At 38.7% G+C, this 19,081-nt stretch overlaps 1 protein-coding gene across 1 annotated transcript; it reads right to left on the bottom strand.

Moving 5' to 3' along the window:
• Positions 1-5,476: 5,476 nt before the first annotated feature.
• On the bottom strand, positions 5,477-18,293 carry LOC131948627 (uncharacterized). Its single transcript, XM_059310238.1, has 9 exons — positions 18,258-18,293; positions 17,534-17,690; positions 15,901-16,030; positions 13,019-13,248; positions 12,534-12,657; positions 12,076-12,171; positions 7,074-7,801; positions 6,506-6,560; positions 5,477-5,507 (listed from the first exon to the last, which is right to left on the bottom strand). Exons 1-8 carry the CDS (start codon positions 18,284-18,286, stop codon positions 6,531-6,533), a joined length of 1,524 nt encoding a protein of 507 aa, XP_059166221.1. The 5' UTR covers positions 18,287-18,293; the 3' UTR covers positions 5,477-5,507; positions 6,506-6,530.
• Between the last annotated feature and the right edge of the window lie 788 nt (positions 18,294-19,081).

Below are 19,081 nucleotides of genomic sequence, written 5' to 3'. Positions count from 1 at the left end.
TAAAAAATAACCTAATGCAGATTTAGCATCTCAGAAATCAACAAAACAAGTTGAAGTTTAATCAGATGACCAAAACAGTTTTGTCAATATTGGCTGGCAATATAATAAAACAACCTTTTGACTTGCGACTTTCTTAAGTATGATGTAACCAAATTTCTTGTCTACTCGAGTAAAACCCGACGTGTTTATATATGATGTGTTACAACAGTTTATATCTACACACTCCCCCACCCCCTCACTAAATTAACTAGTTATCTTATCTGTGACAAGTGTCTGATATGTGTCTGATTTGTTAACACATGTGTCTGATTTGTTAACACATGTGTCTGATATGTTAACACATGTGTCTGATTTGTTAAGACATGTGTCTGATATGTTAACACATGTGTCTGATATATTAAAATATGCGTTGATTAACATTCTTTGATTAGCACGCTTGGGTTAGCTCGTTTTGCTTACAAGAAATTTAGATCTAGAGACAAAGACCATTGGCTTGTTGTATTCACTCAGCACAACTATTGGCTGGTTTGAACGACATTGTTTTCGTCAGTAAATAAAATACTTAAAATTTTTTTTTAAAAAACACGTTTTTCTTGTGGACTAAAAAGTAGAAAATAGATTTTTCTTCCGACCCTAGGGGATCTACCAATGACTGCTCGTAGATTTTGTGCTTCCTCGAGCTGTGCAGGTTCAAATACATTTGATGACAAAAAACGTGGGTACGTTCACCATCAAATTTCCAAAATTCGTGTGTTGTGTGCTTTTCGCTTTAATCATAAATCTGCCCGACCCACGTGTTAAAAATGTTCATAACCCGCAATTACAATGGGACAGAACTGTGCAACAAATTGTGAGTAAATTAACAGAGTTCGTTCCCTTGTATTACAGGACATACATCAACTTGAAAATGTGGTGCATCACTTCAAAGAAAACACGATGATTATATTCTTTTCAGTGCCGGCGTGGACTGGCCGGTGGGCTACCGAGAAAAATTCCGGTGGGCCCACAGGAACAAAATCTCAGTGGCCCTCCTTTTAAAATTTCCCGGGCATCTTGGACGAAGCCAATCCACCTTGTTTCAGTGTATAAATAAAAGTTGGATATTATAAACGATTTCATATTTTTCCTTTACGAACTTGACAAAATATGGGGCAAGTGAAGTAGAGTTCACATGTTTCTGTGGCCTCGGAATATAATGGGATAGTGTGGTTTTTATATGCCTCTACTTTCCCTAACGTAAGTTATGTACCCATCAGAGCTGGGTGGACTCGGAGACGTTCTACTGACTTGAACCCGGATTCGAGCTCTACCGCTATGTCACGCCGTAGCCGATGGGGTATTTTACATTTTTATTTCACTTGATTCCTCTGTCTTTCGTACTTTTGTCTGTAGTTCGTCCGTCATTGGTAGAAATTTCCAACCGATTTGTTTTAAACTTGACACGTAGGTAAAGACCCAACTATCTAATTAGATGTTAAATAATTACACAAAGATTTAATGAAAATGTACTATATTAACTTTTAAAACTTGCATTGTCCTACATTTTAGTCTCGTATTCACTAATCAATTGTTCCATCTGGACGTCGCATACTGGCTTCATTATTAAGTGTTCAAAAAATTAACACAAACAAAACAAACATACAATCGTTTTAATGCAATGGAAATATTCAAAGAATTCACACATCATTGAACAAAGTAAAAGAAACAGGTTTTGAAATTGTTTAAACATAATGTCCACACAAATCTGGTTCTGATAAATACTGATAGATCCTTCATGTAGCTGGTACAATAATGTTACATGTAGCTGGTACAATAATGTTACATGTGGCTGGTACAATAATGTTAAATGTAGCTGGTACAATAATGTTACATGTGGCTGGTACAATAATGTTACATGTAGCTGGTACAATAATGTTACATGTAGCTGGTACAATAATGTTACATGTGGCTGGTACAATAATGTTACATGTAGCTGGTACAATAATGTTACATGTAGCTGGTACAATAATGTTACATGTAGCTGGTACAATAATGTTACATGTAGCTGGTACAATAATGTTACATGTAGCTGGTACAATAATGTTACATGTAGCTGGTACAATAATGTTACATGTAGCTGGTACAATAATGTTACATGTAGCTGGTACAATAATGTTACATGTAGCTGGTACAATAATGTTAAATGTAGCTGGTACAATAATGTTACATGTAGCTGGTACAATAATGTTACATGTAGCTGGTACAATAATGTTACATGTAGCTGGTACAATAATGTTACATGTAGCTGGTACAATAATGTTACATGTAGCTGGTACAATAATGTTACATGTAGCTGGTACAATAATGTTACATGTAGCTGGTACAATAATGTTACATGTAGCTGGTACAATAATGTTACATGTAGCTGGTACAATAATGTTACATGTAGCTGGTACAATAATGTTACATGTAGCTGGTACAATAATGTTACATGTAGCTGGTACAATAATGTTACATGTAGCTGGTACAATAATGTTACATGTAGCTGGTACAATAATGTTACATGTAGCTGGTACAATAATGTTACATGTAGCCGGCACATATTACATGTAGCTGGTACATGCTACAAGTAGCTGGTACAATAATGTTACATGTTGCTGGTACAATAATGTTATATGTAGCTGGTACAATAATGTTACATGTAGTTGGTACAATAATGTTACATGTAGCTGGTACAATAATGTTACATGTGGCTGGTACAATAATGTTACATGTAGCTGGTACAATAATGTTACATGTGGCTGGTACAATAATGTTACATATGGCTGGTACAATAATGTTACACGTGGCTGGTACAATAATGTTACATGTAGCTGGTACAATAATGTTACATGTGGCTGGTACAATAATGTTACATATGGCTGGTACAATAATGTTACATGTGGCTGGTACAATAATGTTACATGTTGCTGGTACAATAATGTTGCATGTAGCTGGTACAATAATGTTACATGTGGCTGGTACAATAATGTTACATGTGGCTGGTACAATACTGTTACATGTAGCTGGTACAATAATGTTACATGTAGCTGGTACAATAATGTTACATGTAGCTGGTACATGCTACAAGTAGCTGGTACAATAATGTTACATGCAGCTGGTGTAGTAGTTTTTAAACTTTTGGAGGTACCGAACCCCACGAGCTTAATTCACCGAACCCCTCTTTATAGAAAATATTTTTTGTGTTCAATTCAAAACAAATAAACAAATATAGGCCCAATATATTTTACTGGTGCAGAAAATGAACCGTGCAGTCACAAGTCGACTACTGGCCACGATACGAAAATAAAAAGTATGTTCATAACAGCACGTAAATTCACGATCAACGCGCGCCTGTATAGGTGGCGTCGACACGATTTGTGACGAATGTGTGTCTTGACGTCAAGGGTTTCGCGATATGGGAATGTTACAAAACTGATACGTGTTATCTCGCTCTGGCGAACGTTATTACTATGTAATGCTGTCGTGTTGTTGTATTGAACTGTCATCACCGAACCCCTATGGTTCTATCAAACCCAGGTCAAGAACCTTTTAACTAGTTAAATAAATATGCCATGAAAATACTTCAAATAGAACCATTTGTAATGGTATTGTCATAGAAACAATGTGTCTGATAATGTGATGGTAAAGATTTTATTAAAAAATGTAAAGATCTAAGTTCAGTTCTTTCCGCTGAATTTCTCCACATTTCTGTTCTAAACACAGGTTGTTCCGTAAACAAAGGTTGGTTTTACTTTCTCGATTTCTCGAATGTGGGGAAGTATTGTATTCGTACAGTAGATCGGAATCAAGATGTTAACAAATGTTTACAGCCGCTTGAGTCTATATGTGTATGTGTGTGTGTGTGTGTGTGTGAAGACGATAACGGGAGGCCGTTTTACTTAGGTAGACGAAATTTCAGATCATACAGATCATGTAGGTTTTTATCAATTATTAAACTATTTCCGGGAACCGGAAGTGGCATTTTATTTCCGATTTTTCAGAAACCCTTGGAAATTGTATCAAAATGTGTATCAAATTATCATGAAGTAACATTTGCTTAGAACTTTTATATTTTCTCGAGAGAAAAAAACTGTTTTGTAACAAACTTACCGACCAACATCAACAATTTTTTTAGAAGCTCTTTCAAACCAGTACTAATATATGAGAATATACTTCAATATTTCAAACTAGCCGTCACGGCGAGGCTCTGCACTGGCCTACGTAAAAAAATGAACTGTAATGGGCCGCGGCTTGTGTGTTTCAGTAATCAGTAAATAGCGGGTGCTGCCGGGGTGGAACTCCATCCGGTACCGCCATTTTAACTGGCTCCGGAAGTTGAACCGTGAACTAAAATTTCAAATAGAAACAAAATTTTACCGGAAACGGAACTTTATTCGGAACCGGAAATTTAACCGAAATCTGAACCTTAACCGTAACAATTTTTTTCAGAACAGGCACAAACCTGATCCGGAAATTTAACCGCAAATGATATTTCATCTGAATACGAAAATCAAAAACGGGAACCGAAATACATCCAGATACGGAAATATATCCAGAAACGAAACTTAACAGGCAACGGAAAGTTAACAGGAATCGTTAAATTTAACTGAAATCGGAACCTTATTACGCAAGAAATTTGACGGCAAACGAAAATTTATTCCGAACCGGCATTTTAACCTGATCCGGAAATTTAACCGAAAGTATTGCACTAATAATAACCCTTACCTTAAACCTGACCATAACAATATCTATTACTTTTGCGGTATTTTTTTTTATATCTACATAAGCTTTAGGCGTTTAACTTTAAGTGTGTGTCTCTAGTATCAATTACGTCATTTGTATTGTTTTACCTTTTACTTTCTATTTATAATTCTATTGTCTATTCTACAATTAATGAAGTCGTTCGTTTAGTGTACTTTCCATACTTGAAACTTTTTGTTAACAATGTTTCATTTAGGATATTTTCCTATTCGTTTCATGTGACGCCATTCTTTTTGTTTTTAAGTTGCTTATATTTTGTCTAGATCGTTCTTGTCACAAACATAAACAAAACCACAAATACAGACAAAATCACAAACACTTCTCAGGTGGTATAATTAAAAATGTTTCTACATTCGAATATGCCTTTATTTTTATTTCCATCTTTAACTTAAATAAAAATTTAGTTTATACATTTGATACATCCAACATATTATTTTCAAAAATAAGTTCGTTTCTTTAAATTCTCCATATATTGCTGAAGATACTGATTTCATAGCCTCGGAAAATATGCGATGGACAGAGGGAGAAGTGCGCACATTGGCTTTTATATATTAGGATTTTAGCGCCAGAATGAAGACCGTTTGTATTGTATGCAGACGTTATGCTTAAATATTCTGCTTTGTTCTGCTCCGTGCTGCTACACTCTGATCTGTTACGTTCTATTTGTATGTACTCTGTTTTTTTTAAATTTCCGTCGATTCGTTAAGTTTGGTTCTTTTCCTGTTCTAAAAGACAATGATATTTTGTTGGTTAGAATATAACATTCTATAACAGTAACAATAGTCATGAAACAATCACAAATATGTTTTAGACACCAATGACAGTAACAACAGTGACACCACCGCCACGCCCACCACCAACAGCAACGTGTTATACAGTCAGGTTTCTTCTATGGGTGAGAGTTTATGGCTTAAATCCTAGGTATCAATGTGTGGGTTAGAGCTTGTGATGGTGGTTTTAGGTTTGGTTGATTCATGTGTTAGAGCTTGTGATGGTGGTTTTAGGTTTGGCTGATTCATGTGTTAGAGCTTGTGATGGTGGCTTTTGGTTTGGTTGATTCATGTGTTAGAGCTTGTGATGGTGGTTTTAGGTTTGGTTGATTCATGTGTTAGAGCTTGTGATGGTGGTTTTTAGGTTTGGCTGATTCATGTGTTCGAGCTTGTGATGGTGGTTTTAGGTTTGGTTGATTCATGTGTTAGAGCTTGTGATAATGGTTTTTGGTTTGGTTGATTCATGTGTTAGAGCTTGTGATGGTGGTTTTTAGGTTTGGCTGATTCATGTGTTAGAGCTTGTGATGGTGGTTTTAGGTTTGGTTGATTCATGTGTTAGAGCTTGTGATAATGGTTTTTGGTTTGGTTGATTCATGTGTTAGAGCTTGTGATGGTGGTTTTAGGTTTGGTTGATTCATGTGTTAGAGCTTGTGATGGTGGTTTTTAGGTTTGGCTGATTCATGTGTTAGAGCTTGTGATGGTGGTTTTAGGTTTGGTTGATTCATGTGTTAGAGCTTGTGATGGTGGTTTTAGGTTTGGCTGATTCATGTGTTAGAGCTTGTGATGGTGGTTTTTGGTTTGGCTGATTCATGTGTTAGAGCTTGTGATGGTGGTTTTAGGTTTGGTTGATTCATGTGTTAGAGCTTGTGATGGTGGTTTTTGGTTTGGCTGATTCGTGTGTTAAAACGTGGTAGTAAAGTTTTAGTAATGGGCAGATAATCAATGTCTCTAACCTTATCCAGTTTGTCTCCACATACATTAGTTTTTCTCCGATTCACATCGCTGAAGCTGTCAAAAGATGAGACAGAGATGTCATCAGACATGACAGGTAGGCACGGATGTCAAAAGGATGAACACAGATGTAGGGATAGTGCACACAATGTGAAGGAGGTTGGGCTAGTGATTTATCATTTCATATATTTTTTTATATGAAGTGGGCAAGTTGATTTAAAAAAAACTAAAGTTGTGGTGCTTACAAAGCGGGATAAATATTATAACAGGAGGATAACATGATTTTTTTAAACATTATATATATATATATATATATATATATATATATATATATATATATATATATATATATATATATATATATATATATATATATATATATATATATATGCTCGCCTTTGTTGCAATGAAGGCGAATTGACCTATTTTCTTAAATATATTGAGTGATTCCCCTAATTTTTAACAACTGTTTTGTTGTGTGGTAGGGAGGGGGTATATGTGAACAGAAGTAAATTTACAGCTCGTAGATAGAAATGAATCTACAGCCAGTAGAGAAGTGAATCGACTTACCCGAACCTCCATGTTTTTGACTATAGCCTCTAGAGCCAGTACATCTTTTCTTGCCTCTTCCTTCACTCTAGTCAACAAACTATCCTCGATGCTTCGTATTCTAATCATTTCTTTCTTGACTCGTTCTTCGTCTTTCATCATCTTCAACATCAGGTCCGTCGAATGTGAGGGGGATTTGACTACTTCTCCGGCTGGTGAAGTCTTTTTGACTTCCGCTTCCGTCCCTCCGCCATCTTTGATTTCGTCCTCTCTAAACACTTCCGAGTCGCTTCCGTTGTCCGTGTTGTCGTGAGCCGCTAGTTTATCCCCGCCGGACGAAATGTTTATACGGGCTAGCAGTCCTTTGGTCTCCACGTCGCTCATCCTGCGGTCAAACTGGCTCAGCATTCTCATGTTCTCAGACTTGCTGGCGGAGAAGGCACGGAGGAAGGATTCGAACCTGAGAGACAGCTCCTCCACTTCTGTGGCGATGATCTGGATGTTGTCGGTCACGGTCTGCATCTCTTCGTCGTACGCGCTCTCCATCGCCCGCACTTTGTCTTCAAGGTTGTTGACCTCGTCCTTCACCTCCTGCACCTTGTTGGTCAGCTCGTCAAGGTCAGATGACGTCAGCTGTAACACGTCAACGTCTGAGATGACTTGGCCTAGTGCTGACGTCAGGTAGTCTATGCTGGAACTGTTTTCTCTAGCGCTTTGTTCCAGCTTATCAATTCTTTCTACCATCAGCCCTAATGGAAACATTTGATCAAACTTTTACATCAGCCCTAATGGAAACATTGGATCAAACTTTTACATCAGCCCTAATGGAAACGTTTGATCAAACTTTTACATCAGCCCTAATGGAAACATTGAATCAAACTTTTACATCAGCCCTAATGGAAACATTGAATTAAACTTTTACATCAGCCCTAATGGAAACATTGAATTAAACTTTTACATCAGCCCTAATGGAAACATTTGATCAAACTTTTATTCTACCATCAGCCCTAATGGAAACATTGGATCAAACTTTTACATCAGCCCTAATGGAAACATTGAATTAAACTTTTACATCAGCCCTAATGGAAACATTGAATTAAACTTTTACATCAGCCCTAATGGAAACATTTGATCAAACTTTTATTCTACCATCAGCCCTAATGGAAACATTGGATCAAACTTTTACATCAGCCCTAATGGAAACATTGGATCAAACTTTTATTCTACCATCAGCCCTAATGGAAACATTGAATCAAACTTTTACATCAGCCCTAATGGAAACATTGAATCAAACTTTTACATCAGCCCTAATGGAAACATTAAATCAAACTTTTACATCAGCCCTAATGGAAACATTGGATCAAACTTTTACATCAGCCCTAATGAAAACATTGGATCAAACTTTTACATCAGCCCTAATGGAAACATTGAATCAAACTTTTACATCAGCCCTAATGGAAACATTGGATCAAACTTTTACATCAGCCCTAATGGAAACATTGAATTAAACTTTTACATCAGCCCTAATGGAAAAATTGGATCAAACTTTTACATCAGCCCTAATGGAAACATTGGATCAAACTTTTACATCAGCCCTAATGGAAACATTGAATCAAACTTTTATTCTACCATCAGCCCTAATGAAAACATTGAATCAAACTTTTACATCAGCCCTAATGGAAAAATTGAATTAAACTTTTACATCAGCCCTAATGGAAACATTGAATCAAACTTTTACATCAGCCCTAATGGAAACATTGGATCAAACTTTTATTCTACCATCAGCCCTAATGGAAACATTGGATCAAACTTTTACATCAGCCCTAATGGAAACATTGAATTAAACTTTTACATCAGCCCTAATGGAAACATTGGATCAAACTTTTATTCTACCATCAGCCCTAATGGAAACATTGGATCAAACTTTTACATCAGCCCTAATGGAAAAATTGAATTAAACTTTTACATCAGCCCTAATGGAAACATTGAATCAAACTTTTATTCTACCATCAGCCCTAATGGAAACAATGGATAAAACTTTTACATCAGCCCTAATGGAAACGTTGAATCAAACTTTTATTCTACCATCAGCCCTAATGGAAACATTGGATCAAACTTTTACATCAGCCCTAATGGAAACATTGAATTAAACTTTTACATCAGCCCTAATGGAAACATTGGATCAAACTTTTACATCAGCCCTAATGGAAACATTGAATCAAACTTTTATTCTACCATCAGCCCTAATGGAAACATTGAATCAAACTTTTACATCAGCCCTAATGGAAACATTGGATCAAACTTTTACATCAGCCCTAATGGAAACATTGAATCAAACTTTTACATCAGCCCTAATGGAAACATTGGATCAAACTTTTACATCAGCCCTAATGGAAACATTGAATCAAACTTTTACATCAGCCCTAATGGAAACATTGGATCGAACTTTTATTCTACCATCAGCCCTAATGGAAACATTGAATCAAACTTTTACATCAGCCCTAATGGAAACATTGAATCAAACTTTTACATCAGCCCTAATGGAAACATTGAATCAAACTTTTACATCAGCCCTAATGGAAACATTGAATTAAACTTTTACATCAGCCCTAATGGAAACATTGAATTAAACTTTTACATCAGCCCTAATGGAAACATTTGATCAAACTTTTATTCTACCATCAGCCCTAATGGAAACATTGGATCAAACTTTTACATCAGCCCTAATGGAAACATTGAATTAAACTTTTACATCAGCCCTAATGGAAACATTGAATTAAACTTTTACATCAGCCCTAATGGAAACATTTGATCAAACTTTTATTCTACCATCAGCCCTAATGGAAACATTGGATCAAACTTTTACATCAGCCCTAATGGAAACATTGGATCAAACTTTTATTCTACCATCAGCCCTAATGGAAACATTGAATCAAACTTTTACATCAGCCCTAATGGAAACATTGAATCAAACTTTTACATCAGCCCTAATGGAAACATTAAATCAAACTTTTACATCAGCCCTAATGGAAACATTGGATCAAACTTTTACATCAGCCCTAATGAAAACATTGGATCAAACTTTTACATCAGCCCTAATGGAAACATTGAATCAAACTTTTACATCAGCCCTAATGGAAACATTGGATCAAACTTTTACATCAGCCCTAATGGAAACATTGAATTAAACTTTTACATCAGCCCTAATGGAAAAATTGGATCAAACTTTTACATCAGCCCTAATGGAAACATTGGATCAAACTTTTACATCAGCCCTAATGGAAACATTGAATCAAACTTTTATTCTACCATCAGCCCTAATGAAAACATTGAATCAAACTTTTACATCAGCCCTAATGGAAAAATTGAATTAAACTTTTACATCAGCCCTAATGGAAACATTGAATCAAACTTTTACATCAGCCCTAATGGAAACATTGGATCAAACTTTTATTCTACCATCAGCCCTAATGGAAACATTGGATCAAACTTTTACATCAGCCCTAATGGAAACATTGAATTAAACTTTTACATCAGCCCTAATGGAAACATTGGATCAAACTTTTATTCTACCATCAGCCCTAATGGAAACATTGGATCAAACTTTTACATCAGCCCTAATGGAAAAATTGAATTAAACTTTTACATCAGCCCTAATGGAAACATTGAATCAAACTTTTATTCTACCATCAGCCCTAATGGAAACAATGGATAAAACTTTTACATCAGCCCTAATGGAAACGTTGAATCAAACTTTTATTCTACCATCAGCCCTAATGGAAACATTGGATCAAACTTTTACATCAGCCCTAATGGAAACATTGAATTAAACTTTTACATCAGCCCTAATGGAAACATTGGATCAAACTTTTACATCAGCCCTAATGGAAACATTGAATCAAACTTTTATTCTACCATCAGCCCTAATGGAAACATTGAATCAAACTTTTACATCAGCCCTAATGGAAACATTGGATCAAACTTTTACATCAGCCCTAATGGAAACATTGAATCAAACTTTTACATCAGCCCTAATGGAAACATTGGATCAAACTTTTACATCAGCCCTAATGGAAACATTGAATCAAACTTTTACATCAGCCCTAATGGAAACATTGGATCGAACTTTTATTCTACCATCAGCCCTAATGGAAACATTGAATCAAACTTTTACATCAGCCCTAATGGAAACATTGGATCAAACTTTTATTCTACCATCAGCCCTAATGGAAACATTGGATCAAACTTTTACATCAGCCCTAATGGAAACATTGAATCAAACTTTTACATCAGCCCTAATGGAAACATTGAATCAAACTTTTACATCAGCCCTAATGGAAACATTGAATCAAACTTTTACATCAGCCCTAATGGAAACATTGGATCAAACTTTTATTCTACCATCAGCCCTAATGAAAACATTGGATCAAACTTTTACATCAGCCCTAATGGAAACATTGGATCAAACTTTTACATCAGCCCTAATGGAAACATTGGATCAAACTTTTACATCAGCCCTAATGTAAACATTGAATCAAACTTTTACATCAGCCCTAATGGAAATATTGAATCAAACTTTTACATCAGCCCTAATGGAAACATTGAATCAAACTTTTACATCAGCCCTAATGGAAACATTGAATCAAACTTTTACATCAGCCCTAATGGAAACATTGGATCAAACTTTTATTCTACCATCAGCCCTAATGAAAACATTGGATCAAACTTTTACATCAGCCCTAATGGAAACATTGAATTAAACTTTTACATCAGCCCTAATGGAAACATTGGATCAAACTTTTACGTCAGCCCTAATGGAAACATTGAATCAAACTTTTACATCAGCCCTAATGGAAACATTGGATCAAACTTTTACATCAGCCCTAATGGAAACATTGAATTAAACGTTTATTCTACCATCAGCCCTGAGGCAAACATTGGATCAAACTACATAGGCCTACCTTGCAATATTTGAATAATTTTTGTGACATTTTTGTTAGAATTTGACGTGTCATTGACTCACTTAAAGTTGGTTCCGGCTTGTGTGATACACTGGACAAAAGGTTTTGTTTACTGTGCAATGTCTGGTTCAAGTCTGCCGTTTCTACGTCTGCTGGTCCTATAATCAGAAAATTCTAATTAATTCGTTGAAAAATTCTAATTATTCGGTAAATAATATTCTCAATAAAAAGCCTCTAATGGTAACGCCGGCCAATGGTGATTACTTAGCGTCATTGGTTTCTTTATTGGCTGGTGCTATGAAAATAACTTTAGCACCGTTTTTTTCTACATTATAATTCTATTTAGAGCAAGGAGAAGTATCGTTCTACAGCAGGACAAAAGTAGGACAAGAGGAGGACATATGTCATGCTACAAGTGTGTATGTGAGAGCTGTATGTGATAATCTGAGAACTGGAACCGTTTCTCCGTAAGTTTGTATGTCATGCTACAAGTGTGTATGTGAAAACTTAATGCTAGAACCTGAGAACTGGGACCGTTTCTCCATGACAACCAGCAGAGCGTCCTCTAGCGCCTGACTGACTTTCTTAAAGCTTGGTCCCTGGACACCTTGTGACGTCACGAACGTGCTTCCTAAAATAGCCATCTGGTAAATAATTTAAAATTATTTTAAAAATAATATTTATCAGATGCTGTCCTGTGTTGTAACGATAATTTGTTTTGTGAACATAATTTGTGTTGTGAAAAAAATGTGTGCTATTAAATATAATTTCTGTTGTGAAAAGAATGTGTGCTATTAAATATAATTTGTGTTGTGAATAAAATGTCCGCTGTTAAATATAATTTGTGTTGTGAATATATTGTGTGTTGTTAAATATAATTTGTGTTGTGAATATAATGTGTGTTGTTAAATATAATTTGTGTTGTGAATAAAATGTGTTGTCACATTAAATATAATTTGTGTTGTGGACACACGTTGTGTTGTGTAGATTAGTTTAACTGCTTACCTCTGTGAAGATGTTTTTAAGCATCTTTTGTATTGTTGTTTTCGCGTCTTTGAGCTGGTGTATGCTGGTGAGAACATTAAAGAGCTGGTTCTCTGAGGGTTTCTCTGAGGGTTTCTCTGAGGGTTTCTCTGAGGGTTTCTCTGAGGGTTTCTCTGAGGGTTTCTCTGAGGGTTTCTCTGAGGGTTTCTCTGAGGGTTTCAGTCGTCTGGTCTTGGGTGATGGCACCTGGGCTGGAATACAATCAAATATTTGTCTCGTGCTGCTGGCATTGGTTGGGTGCTGACGTGGCACCGGCTAACTCATAACAGGGTCAACAGACCAACTGACAGACATGAAGGACACAACAGACCAACTGACAGACATGAAGGACACAACAGACCAACTGACAGACATGAAGGACACAACAGACCAACTGACAGACATGAAGGACACAACAGACCAACTGACAGACATGAATGACACAACAGACAGACATGAATGACACAACAGACCAACTGACAGACATGAATGACACAACAGACAGACATGAATGACACAACAGACAGACATGAATGACACAACAGACAGACATGAATGACACAACAGACCAACAGACAGACATGAATGACACAACAGACCAACTGACAGACATGAATGACACAACAGACCAACTGACAGACATGAATGACACAACAGACAGACATGAATGACACAACAGACAGACATGAATGACACAACAGACCAACAGACAGACATGAATGACACAACAGCCAACTGACAGACATGAAGGACACAACAGACAGACATGAATGACACAACAGACCAACTGACAGACATGAAGGACACAACAGACAGACATGAATGACACAACAGACCAACTGACAGACATGAAGGACACAACAGACCAACAGACAGACATGAAGGACACAACAGACCAACTGACAGACATGAAGGACACAACAGACCAACAGACAGACATGAATGACACAACAGACCAACTGACAGACATGAATGACACAACAGGACAACTGACAGACATGAAGGACACAACAGACCAACAGACAGACATGAAGGACACAACAGACCAACTGACAGACATGAAGGACACAACAGACCAACTGACAGACATGAATGACACAACAGACCAACTGACAGACATGAATGACACAACAGACCAACTGACAGACATGAATGACACAACAGACAGACATGAATGACACAACAGACAGACATGAATGACACAACAGACCAACAGACAGACATGAATGACACAACAGCCAACTGACAGACATGAAGGACACAACAGACAGACATGAATGACACAACAGACCAACTGACAGACATGAAGGACACAACAGACAGACATGAATGACACAACAGACCAACTGACAGACATGAAGGACACAACAGACCAACAGACAGACATGAAGGACACAACAGACCAACTGACAGACATGAAGGACACAACAGACAGACATGAATGACACAACTGACAGACATGAATGACACAACAGACCAACTGACAGACATGAATGACACAACAGACCAACTGACAGACATGAATGACACAACAGACTAACTGACAGACATGAAGGACACAACAGACAGACATGAATGACACAACTGACAGACATGAATGACACAACAGACCAACTGACAGACATGAATGACACAACAGACCAACTGACAGACATGAAGGACACAACAGACAGACATGAATGACACAACAGACCAACTGACAGACATGAATGACACAACAGACCAACATACAGACATGAATGACACAACAGACTAACTGACAGACATGAATGACACAACAGACTAACTGACAGACATGAATGACACAACAGACCAACTGACAGACATGAATGACACAACAGACTAACTGACAGACATGAATGACACAACAGACTAACAGACAGACATGAATGACACAACAGACATACATGAATGACACAACAGACAGACATGAATGACACAACAGACCAACTGACAGACATGAATGACACAACAGACAGACATGAATGACACAACAGACCAACTGACAGACATGAATGACACAACAGACAGACATGAATGACACAACAGACCAACTGACAGACATGAAGGACACAACAGACCAACTGACAGACATGAATGACACAACAGACCAACTGACAGACATGAATGACACAACAAACAGACATGAATGACACAACAGACAGACATGAATGACACAACAGACCAACTGACAGACATGAATGACACAACAGACCAACTGACAGACATGAAGGACACAACAGACAGACATGAATGACACAACAGACCAACTGACAGACATGAATGACACAACTGACAGACATGAATGACACAACAGACCAACTGACAGACATGAATGACACAACAGACCAACTGACAGACATGAATGACACAACAGACAGACATGAATGACACAACAGACCAACTGACAGACATGAATGACACAACAGACAGACATGAATGACACAACAGACCAACTCACAGACATGAATGACACAACAGACAGACATGAATGACACAACAGACAGACATGAATGACACAACAGACCAACTGACAGACATGAATGACACAACAGACCAACTGACAGACATGAATGACACAACAGACCAACTGACAGACATGAATGACACAACAGACAGACATGAAGGACACAACAGACCAACTGACAGACATGAATGAAACAACTTACAGACATGACTGAGACAGACCAACATACAGACATGACTGAGACAGACCAACATACAGACATGACTGAGACAGACCAACATACAGACATGACTGAGACAGACCAACATACAGACATGACTGAGACAGACCAACATACAGACATGACTGAGACAGACCAACACACAGACATGACTGAGACCAAGAAGACATATCTCACTGTGTTTCTCCAACTCAGCAATTTTCTCCTGTAAAAACTCGGCATGTTTTTGGTAGATGGGGATAAAATCCTGGGGCGTCCTCCCTGTTTTAGCCCGCCCTCCTAAGTACGTCGTACCGATCTCCATCACCTGAGAGAGTCACATTAAACTAGATAACATCTAAATCAACGTGTTTTATAAATTGTAACACTCAGACTAGACAATATCTAAATCAATGTGTTTTATTAAGTGTGGCTCTGAGACTAGACAACAGTGAGATTAGACACCATCTGTATTGTAAAGATTGTATGTATGCTTGAATATGTAATACTACTTGATTTAATTGTCAAACTGCGCTAGGCGCAACGGTGGTCACCGTGACACTATGTCGCCTACATTGGTTTTTTAATAGCACCAAACACTAGGGGCTCGGTGGGCTACTAAAGTCGATGACTAAACCTAGTAAGGGGCGTCCTCAGGCGCCCCGGAGTTCGTGTCATCAGGTGCATCTCAGGCTCCCCCATGAGCACTATAGCACTACATTCTTTTTAAAGAACGCCATTCACTATAAATTCATGGGCTACTATATCCAATCCATAAATAGGTCAAGAGGACAACCCCAGCTCTTCAGCAGAAGTGTAAAACTGGGCGCCCAGAGTCTCCCAGCGGCTACTTTGCACATGGCGTACATTCACTGGACATGCTGCATGGGGGGGGGGGGGGGGGGGTTCCGGTGTACTACTTGATTCAACTGTCAAACTGTAACAGGGGAGTCTCCTGGCGTCCCAGCTGTCGATTGGCCCGAGCTACTGGGCTGCTTGAGCACTATGGCTCCTATATTCGTTTAAAGAGCACTCTACTCTAGGGGACGGTGGGCTACTACATTTGATGGCTAAACTGTACCAGGGGTCGTACACGGCGCCCCTGCGGTAGTGGAAACGGTGGCTCACGAGAGCACCCCGCTGTGACACTTGAGCGGTGTGTTCTACCTTACTGTAACGGAGGGTGATAACAGTATACTCAAGGCATTCGTACACTGGCCCATCAGCGCAGTAGCGTGAACAGCAAAATTCCCAAAGGAATTCGAGAGGCCCTTTAAATATTTTTAAAATCATGCATGGCGTAGTAAAAATTAATATGGTTATAAAATCCTGTCTGCCTGTTGTTTTTTCGGACATTACAAAAGATTGGATGTATTTGATGTTTTTAATATTTTCGGTAATTAAATAAAAATAAAATATAAAAAAAGCAAAAACAATTTCGTTTTTCTTTTAATGGCGACATAAACTATGGCATCCTGCTATTCGATAGGCTGCCAAAAATTTTATTGTACACATTGTAAGCGAAAAAAAAATGAAAACTAGGTCATAGGATTTGAATTTGCATTGTTATTTATAAAATGTTTCGTCACTCTGGTTTCAATATAAACAAAAACTAAAACAAAAATGTATACTTTCAGTCAACCGTGTTCAAGTAATACAAGCCGACATTCGATTTGTTCTACGAGTGTTACAAAACAAAATGCTTACATCATTAAAGTATCGAAAATAAAATGCTTACGTCATTACATTATGGAAAACAAAATGCTTACGTCATTACAGTATCGAAAACAAAATGCTTACATCATTACAGTATCGAAAACAAAATGCTTACATCATTACAGTATCGCTCGACTGAGGTTTGAACCAGGCGCAGCTCATCTGCCAGTAGTTGGAGCTTAAAGTTGACCAGGCTCAGTTGGTTGGTTGTGGCGGCCATTTTGTTTGTGGCGGCCATTTTGTTTGTGGCGGCCATTTTGTTTGTCAGCAACCTGCAAGAGTAAAAAAAAATTGAGTGATGACAAGCGGATGTAAGAATTGATGGGCATTGTGTTCACTGGTGTGGTCTAGTGGTGTGGTCTAGTGGTGTGGTCTAGTGGTGTGTTCTAGTGGTGTGGTCTAGTGGTGTGGTCTAGTGGTGTGTTCTAGTGGTGTGGTCTAGTGGTGTGGTCTAGTGGTGTGGTCTAGTGGTGTGTTCTAGTGGTGTGGTCTAGTGGTGTGGTCTAGTGGTGTGGTCTAGTGGTGTGGTCTAGTGGTGTGGTCTAGTGGTGTGTTCTAGTGGTGTGGTCTAGTGGTGTGTTCTAGTGGTGTGGTCTAGTGGTGTGGTCTAGTGGTGTGGTCTAGTGGTGTGTTCTAGTGGTGTGGTCTAGTGGTGTGGTCTAGTGGCAGAGGTTCAAGACTATATCATGCGACTATATCAGAAAATATTCGGCGACGTATTGTTAAAATCTAATTAAATATGTTTGCGTGTGGTAAAAATATCCGGTCTATTTTAAGACATGATAAAGATGTGACTATTTTTATATAACAGCTCGACTGATATCTTTATATCAGTTTACCAAGCTCCATCTAGGCTAAGCTGTGACATACACCACACGACCAAGGAATGTGGCCACAATAGAACTTAGCCACTGCTGAAGGTGGCCACAATAGAACTTAGCGACCGCTGAAGGTGGGCCGACGTGTGTTGACATCAAACATCTTTGTCTGCGCATGTAAAAGCTGTTGGCGGAGACAACTTGACGGATACATACAGGTAAAGATAGATGTGGGACAGACATCACGGGGTGGGGGTGGGGGGGGGGTCAAATGGGGACAGATCTCACTGGGAGGTGGGGGGTCAATGGGGACAGACATCACGGGGGGGGGTCAAATGGGGACAGATCTCACTGGGAGGTGGGGGGGGGGGTCAATGGGGACAGATCTCACTGGGAGGTGGGGGTCAAATGGGGACAGATTTCACAGGGATGTGGGTGAGGGGGGTCAATGGGGACAGATCTCACTGGGAGGTGGGGGGGGGGTCAATGGGGACAGATCTCACTGGGAGGTGGGGGTCAAATGGGGACAGATCTCACTGGGAGGTGGGGGGTCAATGGGGACAGACATCACGGGGGGGGGGTCAAATGGGGACAGATCTCACTGGGAGGTGGGGGGGGGGGGTCAATGGGGACAGATCTCACTGGGAGGTGGGGGTCAAATGGGGACAGATTTCACAGGGATGTGGGTGAGGGGGGTCAAATGGGGACAGATCTCACTGGGAGGTGGGGGGGGGGGGGTCAATGGGGACAGATCTCACTGGGAGGTGGGGGTCAAATGGGGACAGATTTCACAGGGATGTGGGTGAGGGGGGTCAATGGGGACAGATCTCACAGGGATGTGGGTG

The sequence above is a fragment of the Physella acuta genome, unplaced genomic scaffold (assembly GCF_028476545.2).
Source record: "Physella acuta isolate Inbredline_101_S28 unplaced genomic scaffold, ASM2847654v3 ptg000653l, whole genome shotgun sequence".
NCBI lineage: Eukaryota > Metazoa > Mollusca > Gastropoda > Physidae > Physella > Physella acuta.
Note: the sequence above shows the minus strand (reverse complement) of the source record. Positions and strands in the feature narration are given on the sequence as shown.